Raw genomic sequence first — 17,580 nt, forward strand, 5'->3', positions numbered from 1 at the left:
GTCATGATCCAGGTTCCGACCGTGTTCTACTTTCGTCTGCGAGTTCCTCTGGGTTCTGGACTTAAAACTCGACGGATTTAGTTTCAGTATTTCCACGTCTGTGTGATCACCTAGGCATGGTCTCCCATTTTCCCTCTCTAGGCTAATATGAAAAGACATTTTTAGGTGTTGATGCAACTGTTTAAAGAACCCAAGAAAGTTGAGAAGAAAATATGGTTTACAGTTCAATCGTGTACAGTGACACACGCTCAGATGCAGCTATCCTTATGGGCAAATTATCTTCTTTAAAAACTGAAAGGAAGCTTTGAGGTCTCGAGTGCTTGGTCACTTTCTCTGAAGATAGTGGATATTATAGTTTGCTGCTTCACAAATTAACCCACCTGCATATATCCGCCTTGATCAATGAAACTTTTCATGTTACCGCACCATTGGGAGTGTGCCATTCTCTCAGAGAAATGGATTGCTTGGATGCTGTACATTAACCGATGGTGGGGCTTGATGTGCTTTTTTATTTTTTTATATAAAGTAGGCTTTTATTTTATATTTCTGTGTGTGAAATCATCTCCTTAAACACAAGTAGCCTGCCTACAGTGTTGACATGGGTCTATAGGTTGGGATTGTGTTCACTAGTATTTATCCATCTTTTTCATGATGCCACCTGCACGTTAACATCCCCAGACATTTCAGTGACCGTGTATGTTAATGGTATATATTCTGTAAATCCGACAGTAAACAAACATGCAAGAACACAGACAAACACAAAAACTAAATGAATACATAACTTTATTTAAATAAATGCTTTGTCATAACAAAAAGACAAAGTTTAAAAGAGTACATAAATTACAAGTTGAATAAATATTACACAGTGATATTCACTTTTCTTAATAATTTGAGTTTTTTTTTTTTCTTCCTTTTTTTATTTACGTATTAAGAGTTCCAAATGCTGAACATTTTCGTGGTCCTTCTGCCACGAATGGGTCTGTTTTCACAAGCCGTTAACGTCACGTTAAAATATCGAATAGGTTGTCTTTTTCCCTCCACAAAAATAGTTATGCATTCAGAAAAAAACTGCTGATACTACTGAAATACGAGCTGTAATTATTGCATTAGTCTAACCAGGTAGGAGGCGGGGAATCTGATGGGCACGCAGGCGGAGCTTAGAGCAGCTGAATTTAGGATTTTAACAGCATCGTTTAAACTTCTACACTTAGTGTAGGCAATGAACTAAATGTACTGTGATGTTAGCTCTGATCTTCGTGACGTGATCTGCACCTAAACCTAAATAGTGAATGTAGGCAATGGCCTACAGTTGCCTTCCCTGGTGTGAAATCCAGCTATGACCAGCTGTTTCAAAACATAGCTTGAGCTGGTCAACCAGCTAGCAGCTGTTTCAAAATTTAGCGCAAGCTGTTTTTTTCAGCAGGGATTATCTCGGCAACTACTAGCTACATCCGCAAAAATGCGCTGTAACATTGCAGAAGAAACGCATCAATTAAAAAAGTTAGGTGCATGCATCCTCTTTAGCTGATAGTTTACAGATTTTTTTTCTGTTTGGTCAGTAGACCCAACGAAAAAAAAAAAAAAAGCACCAGCATAGTTCAAAACATCCCCAACATAGAGGTAGGCATGACTTTCTGATATCGTTTCACGAAAGGGGTAAGGTTTTTGTTTTGTACCATAATGACCGAACAGCGACCCGAACGAACCGGAAACGTTAGCCCGGGCGTGGGGTTCGCGCTGCTTTTCGCCTGGCCCCTTCAGATTCCACAGACCCCCTTTGTCTGTCCTGCTAACTGTAACTATGTGATACTGTAATGCCGCTGCGGAGGTCTATCGGAGAGAGGCGGCCCTGCAGGACAGCAGTGCCTAGCACTCGGCAACGCGCTCCACAGGCTGCGCGAGTAGGTGGAGTTCGATCGTGATTAGTAGTTACTTATTGTCATTATCATCCGTAGCTGACACTGTTGTGGACCCCAGGCATGGGCCAAAGCCCCTGTCAAAAGTTATCTAACCCAGGCCTCGAAACCGAGGCCAGAATCTGCTGTTTGATTAAAAAAAACAAGACAACAAAAGAAAAATCTGCATATTTTCAAGAAGGGACTAGTAGAGGAGGTGTGTCCTGTTTTTTTTTGTTTTTTTGTTTTTGTTCTGTTATTTAATTTATTCAAGTGCAAGCTGCTTTCCAAATGGGGCCATGTGGGTGGGGGGGAGGGGGGTGCTTACAAAGACAGGGACCGGGACCGTGTTAGTGACTGGTTTATTCATCGTTTCATTGCTTCTCATATTTTGGGTGCCGTTTGCAATAGAAATGGACCAAGATCATGTCCTCAGCTTAAATCAGTGGCTTGGAAACATAAAACATGAAATGGAAAGAATAATGACTACACTTGTAAATTATTCTCTCTGTTGTTAACAGTCCCCAGTCTCTCAGCCTGATCACCTCTTCGACGGTTGTCCAGATCACTAGCCACTGCATGGTACTGCCTATTACGGTCCTTTTAGCGAACTCAACATGGCTGCTAAGTGGCTCCCCTCCTGTTACCAGTGAATTTATGTCTACCGCTGCATTTCTGAAACACAGGATATGAGTACAAACGATCTGGCAAAGACTACAAACAAAAGAAGGAGAAGGACCGGACGTCTTTTAGAGGCGGTGGTCGCTGTGACGGATGGTGAATCTCTACACCCGGCCGTTTTACACGATGCAGTCGCGGCAGTACCCCAGCCTCCGCTCGAAAAGAGGCTGAGCTACAGCCGGAGACCCATGCATCCAGCCTCACTGTCCCTCACCTCCAGCACTGGCTGTGCGTGCTTTTGGATTCAACACGTTTTTGACAGTTTTTTTTTTTTTTATACATTATTTTTTTTTACCAATGGTTGTGCAACCCTTTCTCCCTTTCTCTCTCCCTCTCGTCTACACATGATGGTCACGCAGGGCATCTGCTATGCTCTCGTTCTCCCCCACTGGTGTCTGTGGAAATCACTATTCAAATGGATTTGCATGCAGGAAGGCACTAAGATTTACATACAGGCCGAAAGTGCACATTTAATGGCCCAGGGCTGGTTAATGTGCACCTTGTTTCGATGGCGGCTCTTTATAAGAAAGGGATCCTCGGGGAGAATATGCTCCTGCCGTTCTGTGCAGTGGCGGTGGCAGACTGAAGATCAGTTATGTAACACACAGTTAAAGAGGTGAGCTGCATGCGTGGGGGGGGGGTTAAGGGCAGGGGAGGAGGGGCGGGCGGGCAGGCTAGCTCTCCAGCCTCAGTCAATTCAAATAACCCCGATTCCCTCAGCTGTGGCAAGCTGGAAAAACACACTGAAATAAAAACTATGCAAATTCTATTTTTGCATAGGTTATAGGCTAAACTATGTCCTTTTCAAAACACGAACATGTTGTAGTTCTGTAAAAAAAAAAAAAAAGCATTTATCTATTGTTAAAGTAACACACCAACGTTAGACCTACTTGTGCACCTAGGGGGCCGCTGGTTAAGAAACATGGCTCAAAAATCGGGCAGTTATTCACTTCACTGAAGGCAAAGGAAATGGTACAAACACACCAGGTAAGGCTACACCCAAAGCGACCACTATGGAGAGAGACAGCTGTTGCCCCAAACTGGTGAACACCTCGCACGATGGCTCGAGTCCCCTTCACGACCAACATACCAACTTTCACCTGTCAATTAATACGCTTCTTTTGGTTAATAGTGTTGTATTCTTACGTCAAGTCCACAATGTTATTAGACGTTTCAGTTTTAACATGCAAATTCATACGTTAGCCATATCTCAGACATTATACATTTTTCGACATTCACATCATTTATCAGGTAAAGTTTAGTTGAGGGCAGGGCTTGTGGGGGGGAGGGGGGGGTTTAGAGTGTCCAATTCAAAGCTTAGTCAGAGGGAAGGGGAAGAGGGAAGTCTCGGAGCATCCAATCAGAATCAAACGTTGCATGGCCTCTCCACCAGTAGGAGCAGCGTTCTCTTTAGAACTCTGTGTGTCTCATGACATGGCAGCGTCTGGTTACATAGGCACAATTGGCATTACACGTTTGCTACAGAGTCACAGAGCAGCTTCAACAATATGTTCACAAAGCGTTTCTTTTCCGTCCTGCTTGCAGTTCCACATCCAGAGACATCCTGACATCCTGTCAGTCAGATAGCCCCTCCCACCCTCCCCCAGCTAGCTTCATGGAGACTCAAAGAGCTTCTGACAGGAGAGGAAAAAAACAAAAAACATTCTTTTGTAAAGTCGCTCACACACAAACACACACACGCACGCACACTGAACCTACCAAAATTACATATTTTCAAGCAAATGAGGTTAGCCTATGAATAAGTGCTCTGACAGGACTAAAACCTGGAAAGTGAGAACTGCATCAGCAGATCCCTACTTAGCTGTTTCATTATTTTTGGAGAACAACCCAAGGAAAATGCCTATATTAAAACTCCTGCTATGTCTTCTGACACCACGACAGTAACAGACGTACAGACACAAAAGACCAAGACAGTCCTGCGTTTCACCAACATGCCTTCTGTTCTTTATGTTTGCATTACCTTAATTTTAAAAAGAAATAGTTTGGTGCTCAATCCCCAGCTTCTATAAAAATATATAAATATATGTATATATTTTTACAAATAGAGTGCAGGGACCTAGTTCTTACTAGAAGGTTCCTGCTACAGACAGACAGGGAGACTGCTCTAGCTGGGTCCCACACATTAGCCGTTAGCGCACAGTCGAGAAGCATCACATGTTCATGTCATTTTGTCTCAGTTTCGTTTCTCTTTTCGTTCGTTTCGTGTTTTAAATCAAAGTGACTGGTGGGCGGATGGGCAGTACGATAGGAGGTGGGCCCTTGGTCAGGTGATGGGGGGTCGGGGGCTGCGGGGGACGTTGGGCGGGGGTGGGGGCGTCTCCTCACTCGTTGTTGTTGCTGTTCTCCAGGTCTTTGCACTGGATGTCACCCCCGCTGTAGTCCGTCCCTGGCAGCTGCACGCCGTACTTGTCCACACACCAGCAGATGCCCCGCTTCCGTCCGCGTGAAGGTTTACACTGCGGAGAGAGAGCAGAGCCACGGGCATCAGAGAGAGCTCACAGATTCACAGTACATAAAGCACAGAGCTCACAGATTCACAGTACATAAAGCACAGAGCTCACACACAGCACATAAAGCACAGAGCTTGCAGACACGCACAGTACACAAAGCACAGAGCTCATAGATTCACACAGTACATAAAGCACAGAGCTCTCACAGTACATAAAGCGCACAGAGCTCACAGATTCACAGCACATAAAGCACAGAGCTCACAGATTCACAGCACATAAAGCACAGAGCTCACACACAGTACATAAAGCGCACAGAGCTCACAGATTCACAGCACATAAAGCACAGAGCTCACACACAGTACATAAAGTGCACAGAGCTCACAGATTCACACAGTACATAAAGCACAGAGCTCACAGACACACACAGTACATAAAGCAGAACGCTCAGATTCGCACAGTACATAAAGCACAGAGCTCACAGACACACACAGTACATAAAGCAGAACGCTCAGATTCGCAGATTAAGAAACTAGCTGACTAACTAACAGCCACTGCCTGGCAACCTCAGTAAAGATTTCCTGAATTAAAACCACAAGTCCATGTAGCATGCGTACCTGCTTGCGCTTGAAGAAGCCCTTTCTGTCACAGTTGGGCAGGTACAAGGACAGCGCCATGACACGAGAAGTGTCTTTCATCCTCTGGATGATTCCGTCCAGTTTTCTCCGACACGGGCCCTACAAAACCAACACACCGCCGGCCCTGTTAACAAATTTCTCTGACAAGGGCCCCACAAAACCAACACAATCCCACCCCCATTAAATTGCAGGTCTTCCATCATGTGCCTTTTAGTCAAACTTGTTTCAGTTTTATTGTTGCAACACAGTGTGTTCCCTACCAGAAAATTTTCCAGCAAAAAACGAGAAAACACGGATATCAGAAATATCATAGAAAACAATAAAAAATGCACAAAAAGTCAACTTCACTGGTCAACTGCAGCAGAACAGGCATGTATATTTGAACACGCAGGCACACTCGTCCGAAGTCTTGCGGGACTTACGAATTCGGGCTCGTGCTTGTCGATGGGGAGCGGGGAGTAGTCGACCTGCCCGACGGACCTCAGCTTCTCCTGTTGCCGTTTCCGGTCCTTGCGCATGGCCTGGACCTTCTTGCTGGTGATGTGGTCTTTGGGGAAGAGTGGCACTTTGGGCATGGGGAGGAGGTCCTCCGACATCTCGGTCGTCACCATGTCGTCGTGTTCCCGCGACTCGCGATCTGCACACGGACCATACGGCGGACGTCAGGCGGACGGACACAGAGAGGCTCTATCGCTGCCTTAAACTTGACTGTCAGAATGATGGATGCGTGACGTTTTATAATTATTGGAAAACGCAGGGCTACTTTACTACACAACCAGAAACTGGGTCAAAATCACCTCTGTATCTGTGAGAAGTGCAGTGCTGCAGAAAAGAAGGACATTTTCCACCACCAGGGGGCACCTTTCTTTAGGTTTGTCGGTACAAGCAGGATCTTTCCTATCTTTATCCACATATACACACAAATAAGCATATACAGATACAAATGTATCCCTTCACACACACACATACACACACACACAAAACCACTAAAATTAAACAAAGTGTACTGTCATTCTATTGCCTACCAACATGACTGCAGCACTGAAACATATGGGACTAGCCGCAAGACTGCATACTGGATTTAATATAAAGAAACTGGGGGGGGGGAGCCAGAAGAAGGACAGACATCTATGTCAAGGCTTTCATTTTCAAATCTGTAGTTACTATGAAAAAAATCCCACCATGCATTCCCTTAATATGTACAGAAAGCACATCTCTGAAAAAGTTCAACATCTCTGCATGCAAAATAAATTACATTAAAATTTTTATAAAAAAATATTTGAAGTCCTTGAGAAGCCCATTCCAGTAAGCTCTTCTGCTCATTTTGGTTAAAAGAGGGGAAAAAACTGGTCTGACAAGCAGGAGAAAATGGAAACCGGCTTCTCAAAGAGTCTTTCACAGCTCAAAGCCATCGTCAGGCCCTTTGAAGCCACGGCAACTGAGAAACCATGGAAACTGCGAACCCAGACAGAGGTGGACGAATCCAAGGCTGGATGGTAACTTTATCCATTGTTTAGGAAGCATGCTTAGAATGACTGGATTGACCCTGTATGAATAAATGAATCTTTCAGGTTCATCTTCTGCTATATAACCCACTGTCTCAAGGGAAAATCTGAATCAGAAAATCAGAACATATTTACTTGATTGCCACCACATAAAGGGACAAACTACATTTTAAGATATCCCAGCATTCACCACTTGGGCCATTCAATATGCATGTCTGGGGGGAGGGGGGGTATGGGATGTCAGAGCACCAATCTGTGTGCTCCAGACCGGCCCGGTTGCAGGCACTGGGGGTCTCTCCAAAATCCCCCCCCCCCCTTATCTCCGCACCCCCGCTAAAGCTCACAGGCCCATCCGGAGGTTTTTCGGGGCCATGGGACTGGGCTCCTCTTCCCAACCTTGTGTTGTGTAGTGAGTACAGAAATAGGCAGGGAGCGTGCCAGCCCAACGCTCACCAGGCCGCTGTGCCAGTGGATGACTGTGGTTATATTTATCCGCCGAGGAAATCCGACTGTATGGCGGTAGGCGGGTGAAGTCTGGCGGGCACGCAGGGGTGGGAATGTGCCAAGTATTGTTGCAGAGACAACCGCTAAATATCAGAGGGGCAGCTGAGGGGACCATTAAAAATAATCGGGACCAACTAGTTCCCATATCCCCCGCCCACCCCTGGGGCTGATACTGTCTGGAGGAGGACTGGGCTCCCTGGCTCCTGAAGCTGCAATCAGAACTCCGGCCTTCTCTTTGAAATCAATCTCGCAACTCATGACTTGGCAGGCCGTGGTTCCGAGCACAACCCCGCAGACAAGCTGGCTTCCCCTCCCCTCGCCTCCACCCCCCCACCCCTCCCCTGGTCACCGAGCTGCAGGGTCATAAAGCACTATAAATAAGCATCTTTCATGCACTTTTTATGATGCATCATGCTGAGAGGCAGTTGGAGCTAGGGGGAGAAATCCAGCCTCACGGGGGTGGGGGGGCTGAGCCGCTGACTAACAGAATCTGCGGTCCTTTTTTGACCAGTAGCTTTGTTCACTTTGAATGATTAATTACTGGTCCTGAGACATTGGTGTGGGTTTTATGGGTGAATGGGTCTGGTGGGCTTTCGTCTATGGTAGGATGGGTCTGGTGGGCTTTCATCTATGGTAGGATGAGTCAGGTGGCCTTGGTCTAGGGTAGGATGGGTCAGGTGGCCTTGGTCTAGGGTAGGATGGGTCAGGTGGCCTTGGTCTAGGGTAGGATGGGTCAGACAATTTAGCAGCAGGTCCGGTGAAAGCACTTGGCTCCTACTGGCAATAAACGTTCCGCTGAAACCCGCTCCCAACAGCGGTGTCCCTCTATCCTGCATCTTTCAGTTTTCTGGGCCGCTTGTTCGTCGTGGGGACAAAACTCACTTTTTCCATGCCCAGGCTGTCCTGCTTGTGCAAAAAGCTTAGTGGGCTTGTGTTTAACATCTGAAACACTGCCAAGAATCTGGAGGGACGCCAAGGGAGTGGTATCACATGCAGTCCCTCAATTGAAATGAGCTCTGGAATCGAAGCTAAAGAGGTATTTGTGTGTCTCTCTCTCTCTCTGTGCTCTTGCTAAAGTTTCCATAAAGGCAAGAGGTCCTGATTAGGCGAAGGAAGTCTACCTGATACGCTTTTCTTTAAATATTAACATGCTCCGCCGGGCAATTATACTTCATGAATATCTTAAGTTTGTCACCGAGAGAAGAAGCATAATGAAAGGCAATACACCCTCCTTTCTGTTTTCAGGATCCTGGCCCTCGGATCTTTATTAAGGCTCTGTTAATTGGGAAAATGTAATGACAACGTGTCGGAGAAATGCTTACTGACTTTGGAATGTGACCTGTCAATCACGTACAGGGGCACGTTCCGGTTTCACCGCACGGAGGGGTGAGCACAAAAAATGTTCAACGTTCAAGACTTGGGCAGACATTGTTACTGCGGATAAAACCAGCGTAAGAATGGAAGTGTACGTGTGCATTTTATTTAAATATGCAGCCCTAACCGACTGAGGCTCCAACGGCCTGATTCTGTTATGGAGCATTCAGGCAGTAACCTCAACAGAAAAACCCACGGCTTTGAAGTGGCATGGCAATGTTTATTTTTTGAGAGATGGTGTGAAGCCATGCATCTTTATACCTTAATGGCAGACGGTGTTGAGCCAGTGTAGAACAAGCATTTCAGTAACCGCAAGTTCATGAAGCCTTAAATCTGTCATGATATTTCAGTACCATAAATTATTAGGCTGCTCCAACCATGTTTTAAGGGCTGTTCGATTAGATTTTGTTCAATTGTGCCGGCTGCACGTCTGCAAGTAATCCTGGAGTGGCCTTGACCAAACATGCAAGCACAAGCACAACCCAGCCTCCATCTTCATTGGGCTAATCCCCGATAGTAAATCCCCATTGATAACTGTATTGACAGACTCCAGGGGGTGGCAAAGCAAGGACACCTGTCATGGCTTCTCTGGTTAAAGCCATCAGGTGTCACCTTAACTGGACATGTGGTCTCTTCCGTTTCCCAGCAAATTCCTTTTTGGTATGTGTTGTTTTCCCCCCAGGTACCAATTAAAAAAACTCTTAATCTTTTAAAGCCAAGTTTCCTTGCTTATACGAGTGTCTACTCAAAGCATGCGATGACTCAGTCGGAATATTTTGTCATTCCAAGGCACTTGCGATCCGTAAATTCCACGTCGTTAGATAAATCTCAGGCTAATCTTCAAAAGCTAGTGTTTCATTTAATGTGGTTATGCGGATGCTACTGCCCGCTTCCTGCTGCTCAGCACCCTAACAAAAACAGGGCTCCTCTCAGAAGGTCTGAGGGCTCTGCTACTTTGTGCTGTGTGTATTTTGGTAAGACTCTAGACTCTGGGGATCAGTATTGACGTTTCCTGCTTTAAGCTCTTTCCTCCACATGTCTGCAGCTCTGCGGGGTGCCTTCGCTGACTCAGGCCTGTCCTTTCTCACTTGGCTCCCTGTGCTTTAACCCACATGGCGTACTCCTCACAGGACGTTATTATGTAGGAGAAAATGGCTGATATGAATTCAGTCCAAACGGTTTCTTGTTTGTGTTGGGTTTGTCTTTTTTTAAAGATAAAAATAACAGTACCAGCGATGTATCCCAGTTAGGCAAAGCTTGTTCAATGAGGTTCCCGTTTTCTTTCCTTTTTTTCCAAGAAGGTCACAGGTAGTGATCTTTCAGCTCTGAACTCCTGCATTCTCCAACCCAGAAAGCCTCATCAGAGACTGCAGGAGACCATATAGTGCAAGACAGTGTCCAGGAGATGCAAGAATCTGCCCTCTGAATTCAGAGAATTTGTCCCGCCCGCTGCTAAGATTCGGTTTTGCTGCAAACCATGCAAGCTCAGCCTTTCCTGGGACTGCTGCCCTTACCAAACAATTGTTGGCCATGCCTAGATTCTGACTCCTGTCACACAAGTGTGTATTTTGGTTTGTTTTGTCATTGCCAAAGCTTCCTTCCCCAGGCACCCAAGCACAAGGGTGGGATTCCCCTCCATCCCGAAATGGAACCAGACTAGAAGAGTAGATGAGGCCAAATCAATTTTGTTTCACGTCCGGGTGAAGGAACGGGGTACCGGGTCATTTGGCATGAAAATACGGTGGCTTTCAGCAGAAACAAAGCTTTGGCAGTTTCCAAATACTCACTTATTTCCCTACAATGTTTTGCTCCTGACTTTGTTCCTTATCTAGTATTTTGGCGGGGCGAGCGATGGCAGGACCCATGTTCCAGTTCAAAGCCCCAGCATGAGGACGTCCCAGCTCATGTTTGCCACAGGACAGACTACTGTGCACAGCCTGCCTTTCTTCTGCAGCTGTTAGCCAACCCTCCTCCCAGGTGTCAGTGACACATGCGTGCTGGTTGTAGTAAAAGTTTACTGGGAGAAATCATTCATGTTCGCGAAATAGGATCAGTCCTGCATTTCTTGGGGGGGGGGGGGTGCTCTGAGCCCCTATGCAGCCAAAGGCATGAGGAGCGCCATTTGAACACACAACGTTTGCAATTTCTTTTCTATTTGTTGATCACCTTGCTTTTGTTTTCCCAAAAAAATGAAATGTCTTCCTTTTATGTCATGGCATGGTCCCAGTGGCTAGCCACACGCTAAAGTGTCATTTGCACCTCCTTTTCTGCCCAGAGACTGTTTGGTCAGGAATGCTAGGTACGAGATAAGGATGAAGGCTTAAAGGAAACTTATGTTTTCTTTTCAAATAATTCTAAGTGCAGAGTGGAGCCATGGATGTCTTGTTTTTAAAATGAACCTCCTAAAAGAAGGGAAAGAAATGGATGCCTCCATTAAAGACAGGGCAAAACTGAGACATGCAAAGGACAGGGCCATGCAACAAATCACCCCGAAGGCTTTGTACTGTTGAGCAAACAGGGACAGCACTGTCCCTACAGGGCATCACCATTTGTCTCATCTCCCTGCCATCATACATTTTAGAACATGACAACAGAGACAGACTAAAGAGCATGCCTTATTGACAGACTTAAGACTTTTCCTTTGTAACAGATTTAAATTCTGCCATAGTTTTCCTATAACTGCTCTGCCTCATGGTTCCACTTATACAGTGAGCATGACTTGCACAAAACAAGAATACACTGCCAATACTGTGTCAAGAAAAAATGTCTCAACACAAAAGTCTATATTTTATGTATTTTTCTTCACTTCGGCTATACGGTGCAGATTGCTTTGTCATCTGCATGGCATGCTTTTTAGATTTGAAATCTCTTTTTAATCATCTTTTCCATTCTTGGCAATGGACGGTTTGTTCAAACATAAGGCTCTTTCACAAGCACAGAGGGCTAGCAGGCTGCTGCCATAAAATCATATCTGCTGGCAGCAGCTAAGGGGTATGATGCTTCCAGACTCCAGGGTCACGTGACCAGCTATAGATTGCAAGCCCATATGTTTCACATCCGGTGGCCCCAGGCCCTTGTTCATAAAGCACCTCAGAGTAGGATCACTGATCTGGGATCAGCTCTGTTGTTAGCTCTTAATGGATAAGGCTGGGGCAGAGTCATGCCAGACCTGTACCAAAATCAGTGATACAGGCCCTGGATCAAATAATCCACACCCAGTGAAAGGACAATCAAATTAAAATTGAAGGTCGTTTTTGAATAGCTGAAGTGATTTGGCTAATACGTTCATTAAAGACAAGCCTAAATGGAACTGCAATATGACGTTTACATGAGTGAAGCCTGATCTTTCTGTGGAATTGAAGGTCAGGGAGTCAATTTGACTGATGTCAAGGGGGACATCAAATGAGGATGCGCGCTGCTGTGTGAAAAGGATAGATTGGAGAGGAAACGGACATTTGATCAATATGCACGCCCACTGGTATATGATGACATCAAATCTCATTGTGAAAGAGTATTAGAACTGTATATATTTTTTGGAATATATTCTTTAAGACATGTCTGTATGGTTGTGAAGAACTGGCTAAATTGAGGATAAAGTTCACTGATTGAATATTGTAGAACATGGGAAAAAGTGAATATTGCTGTAAGACTATGTAAAGAAAACCACAATTCCATCATCATTCCCTCAATATCACAGGTGGTAGGAATTGCACAACTGTAAACAAACCTTTCTTGACCTGTTAAAGAGTAATAACATACATTTGGTTGCATTCTAGGCTGCATAATGAATAACAGAAAAGATACAGAGACTCTTAAATGGATGTCAGTGGTGTCCCCTCTCTCTCTCTCCTCTGTCTCTACATGCTATTGGACACTTGACCTCTTCTGTCTGCCTTCCTCTGCTGGTAAAACTGGGTTGAAACAGAAGCTTACACAAAATGGAGTGGCATTCTAAATCTATCCAGGGCTTTGATGGACAGCTCCTCAGAGAAGTGATCCAAAAGTATTCTGCTGAATCACTGCAGAGAGAGCGGGTGCCACTGTATTAGCAGGTGGAGGTGTCTCCTCCCCCCACCCAAATGCACCAACAGGATCCTGACCGCCTAAGGCTAAGGCAGTCATCATTACTTCAACTGTTTATATCTGAACACTCGCGGCTGTCTGACGGTCGACATAGACAGATCTGTCATATTTTTGTTTCAGCAGAACAATGGTGGGTCCAAAACAGTATCACTTGCCGTTTTCTTGATTGATGTGTCATGGGGAAAGGGCTTTGAGACTATTTTAACTAAGTATGTCAACTAACTACACACAAATAGGCTACATAAAATGGCAAGTCGCGTGTAACTCATAAGAATCATAGTGGTTAAGGAATTTCACCACATTATGAAATCCCAGATGGTAATGGTTTCCAGATTCTAGATCGTTAATGCAAATGACTTCAGCAAATATCTACCAATACAACTAGTACTGTGTAAAAAATCTAAACCAGTTCACTAGGAAGGGAATTTGCCCACTGAATCAATTATGTAAAAATGCATTTGACTTCGTAGCCATAGCACGACTCCCTGCCTACGTCTGCTTTTTGGAAAACTAAGAGAATCGATGCAGATGGCATTCAGTCAGACCCGTCTGTTTGCCCCTACTTTCAGCTTCATTCATTTCAACTGCCCCTTCACCCTCCCCCCTCCACCACTGTCGCCGCAACACACACACACACACACACACACACAAGCGCACACACACACACACACACACACACACAAGCGCACACACACCATCGCTACCCTCCTCCCCTCAGATTTTATCTTTGAACAGTAATCCAACTCGACACCACCCACCGACATAAACCAGCATTTAGTCCGTCCAAGATCGGTTGCCTCCGGAATTAGGCTAAATGCACACGACATTCACACTGGAAACATGCGATGCATACATTTTGCATAGCAGAGCGCTGGTATTTAGAAGTCTTGCTCTGACTTCATAAAGAGCATACCGCGTCTACCTCCAAAATGTATGTTCAATGAGCATTCAGTGGAGAAGACCAGTTGAGCTTCAATCCGGAGAAATCAATGCATTAGACTATATTCTGGCAAGCTTTCATATTTTAATCACAGGCTCTTAAATTGTATAGCAAAATGTATATCGATGTTGGTGATTAGCTGCTACACATAGCCAACAATTTATCGGTGAACAACCATCTGAAGTTTGTAGTCTACGATCGGGCTAGTCGTCATTGTGAGGGGATTGAATGACGTATTACTTGGATATAAATTGTATGAAAACTTTACTTAATAGCCTATAGCGACTGAGTAGCCTACGATGCGTGTAAAAAAGCCATTAGGCGCTGGGGTAGTGAGGCAGCATCGTAGCCTAAAGCACAGCTAGTGAGCTAGCTAACATTTATGTACAAAAACCGGTCCCGCCTCATACACGTGCTAGTATGTTTCGCGTTCTGCATTCAGATAAACACACTTATCCGTAAAGCTACCATTACCATAGATATTTCGAAAACGAGGCTCTTTTTCTTGTCTGAAACCATATAGTCTATTGTTTTATGTTATACTTGTGACCTACATAGCTAATTTGCAAAAGAAAATCGCTACCGACAAATCACTAGCAACAATTACATGATAATCAAAACGTGTGGTCAAAACAATCCTCTCGTAAACCTTAAAGACACATCGCCGATCATCCAGTTAATGGACCTGCAGCAATACCGCAAAACATGGGGGAACCAGTCTAATCAGTGTTGCATCGATAAAAAGAGACCGCGGAGGATACAGTCTTTTTTCGTTAATTTCCTAAAGATAAGTGTCCCACTGTTGAGCTCGTCTAGCTACCTGTCTCCCGCATCACCGCAATGCAATATAACTAGCCTACAATTGGGATGCATTTTACCCAAAAACAATTTTTAGGCTATCAGAACTCGTCCTAGTTGGGAAATAAAAGCACATTTTACTGATTACTTGTAGATTTAAGGTATGAATATAAAGACCCCGTTTACAGTAGGCTACATTATGCACGTACCTATGGCTGAATGAGGAGGTTTGTATCCTTTCTCGTTCGTGCAGACTCCTCGTCCATGAAGAAGGGCGTGAAGCGGCTTCTCCTCGCCATTCCGCGGCAAGCACCGGAGCCCGTGAATGCACGTCCCGGTGTACACGCCGCACGCCTGCCCTTCCGATAAAGCGCAGGTCAGGCAGCACCCGCAGCCCGGCTCCTTGACGAGCTGGCAGCCGACAGGAACCGGTGGACACATGGAGAGAGCTTTCTGGTCGCAGGGCTCACAAGGGACGTAGGAACCCAAGCACCGGGACAGTCCCAAAAAGAATGTCACCAAGATGAAAACACCGAGTATCATAGTTGTTCAAAGTATTGCCTCACAATATGTAAATATTAATCAACTGGTTGGGTTAACGAGAGAGGTGGTTTCTTTTCCTCCGGTCATCAGATTTAAAGGTTCTACCAACGCGTTTGTAAAACAGCCAGCATCCAAGCGCACCTGTTTTATTCTCGTTGAACTCGGTTTTACTATGATAGGTTTATTGTCCTTAGGAGCTCTAAAATGAAGTTTTTCCTCAGACTAAAAAATATTCCCCCCTCTCCGAAAAAAAAATCCAATTAAATAAAATGTGTGCAAACTGACAAAAATGAAGAGGGTTCCCTTTCTGAGCAAGGCAATTCTTTGCGCAAAAATTAGCACTTCCCCCCTTTCAAACCGATTCCAATACTTTCCCCTCTGGAGCACTTTTCTAAGCGGACTGATCAACTTCAAGCAAGGCTTGCCTTTTTAAAAACAGCCAAAACCAAACCCCTGACTATGAATAAACCAAGCAGCGGCGAAGGGAGGCGCGCTTGTCTTCTTGCTAAGGTGCTGGTTCCAGGGCGGGTCCTGGCACGATTCCAAACCTTTTTTTTCCCCCTGCAATGGGATCAGTCTATCACACTGGAGGCAACGATGCCAGGAGCGAAGAGCAATACTAGAAACCAACGCAACATTAACGAGACTTTTTGGAACGAAAGAGTGAACCGAGGTTCTCCAGACGCCCCACCAAAGGCAGCGCTTATCTTTTATGCGTGCTCCTCAGCCAGTGCCCAGAAGCACGCCACTCGCCCGGTCATAACTCAGCTTCCCAGGTTTGCTGTGCAAGCGCCAGACCCCTGTGCTATGCGAGATAATACCCTCGCTCTGTTTAGAGTTCTTATATTTAGCATATGCATTGTTTTCAACAGTTATACGCCATATGTACAACTAAAGGAAAATATTTACAGTAATGGCGTATTGACGTGATCAGAATAATTAGCAAAAGCGACTTGTGTGTGTGTGTGTATGTGAGTGCGTGCGCGCGCGCGAATAGCCCATGAAACTGCCGATGCAAATCAGTCAGCAACCAATCCAACAGAAATCGGAGTTAATATGCGCTGCGCACAAAACTATAGAAAATATTAGTAAAAATGCGGGGTATGTCTGACTATCTGCTTGGATCTTTATGTCAAGCACTGACAGGTAGCATATATTCCAACGATAGGCTATTCCTGTATAGAAAATGAGTTTAAGGCTTGGAGGTTTGTGAGGCTCAGACAGAGGTGTTGGAGCTTTGCCTGGAAGAGAGAGCTATGGGTCTGGACCTCATCCATACAGCCAACAGCAAGCGCATTGCTGCCACCGGTCACATCGTAGGTGTTTTAGCCCCTGGTTAACGTGTTTTCCACTCCCTGTTTTGTATTCAGATAATCGTAGCTGCCGCTGAGCCCATTTAGTTCTAAAAATAACAACTTTTAAGCCTGCACCTGTTTTGTTGGACCCCGTTTCAAATACAAAGGTAGCGAGCAAGCATTTAAGACAGTGTGTGAGTGAGGTGAGAGAGAGAGAGAGAGAGAGAGAGAGAGAGAGAGAGAGGGGGGGGGGGGGGGGGGGGGTTTGTCGAGCTGTCTTTAAAGCATAAATGTTATGCATGTCTAAATAATGAATTATGGCATAACTTGATTTTGACTAATGCATGCGTTCAGATGTTATAGTTCTTAATCTTCTGACACGTAGTTATTTGTCTTCATGTCCCCTACTCTGCCTCTACGTCCACACTGGTTGAACTAAAATGGAAGAGATGCGGCGTTTAGATATTTTACATGGAAATTTCACCCACCAAGCCTACACAATAATATACTATAGCCTACTCAATTTTATTTGAGTGTAGAATTGTCTTCTAATATAATTCTCGATCGATGCGTTTTTGAGTACGTGAACTTTGTTATTTTCTTCCTCTCTAGGTTCAAAAAACGTATTTGATGTAATTTGTATCATCTTATTCATATCCTGAACTGGTAAACGATTTACTCAGTTTTGCCATCTTCCTTGGATCCATTCTCATCATGCAGCACGGGCTCTCGCTGGTGGGTGTTCCACAGTTGACCACTAGAAGGAGCTGTTACCAACAATTCGAGCCGTCGGAGAAAGCTAAAATTATCTTTGGCCATACATTATATCACAATGGATCTGAACAAGCCAGAAAAC

General features: G+C 45.0%; 1 protein-coding gene across 1 annotated transcript; it reads right to left on the bottom strand.

Moving 5' to 3' along the window:
* Positions 1-766: 766 nt before the first annotated feature.
* Positions 767-15,853, bottom strand: LOC133117053 (insulin-like growth factor-binding protein 5). The gene is made up of 4 exons (XM_061227141.1): positions 15,096-15,853; positions 6,105-6,319; positions 5,662-5,781; positions 767-5,053 (listed from the first exon to the last, which is right to left on the bottom strand). Exons 1-4 carry the CDS (start codon positions 15,427-15,429, stop codon positions 4,919-4,921), a joined length of 804 nt encoding a protein of 267 aa, XP_061083125.1. The 5' UTR covers positions 15,430-15,853; the 3' UTR covers positions 767-4,918.
* Between the last annotated feature and the right edge of the window lie 1,727 nt (positions 15,854-17,580).

Source organism: Conger conger, chromosome 17 (assembly GCF_963514075.1).
Source record: "Conger conger chromosome 17, fConCon1.1, whole genome shotgun sequence".
In the NCBI taxonomy this organism is placed as follows: domain Eukaryota; kingdom Metazoa; phylum Chordata; class Actinopteri; order Anguilliformes; family Congridae; genus Conger; species Conger conger.

What these genes read in the sequence shown, in the direction of transcription:
- LOC133117053 (XM_061227141.1), bottom strand. Translation starts at nt 15,429, where the DNA reads ATGATACTCGGTGTTTTCATCTTGGTGACATTCTTTTTGGGACTGTCC. An exon ending in ACCTCCTCATTCAGCCATAG is followed by an intron (nt 6,320 to 15,095) that starts GTACGTGCATAA and finishes GTCCGTGTGCAG; the next exon opens with ATCGCGAGTCGCGGGAACAC. An exon ending in ACAAGCACGAGCCCGAATTC is followed by an intron (nt 5,782 to 6,104) that starts GTAAGTCCCGCA and finishes TTGGTTTTGTAG; the next exon opens with GGCCCGTGTCGGAGAAAACT.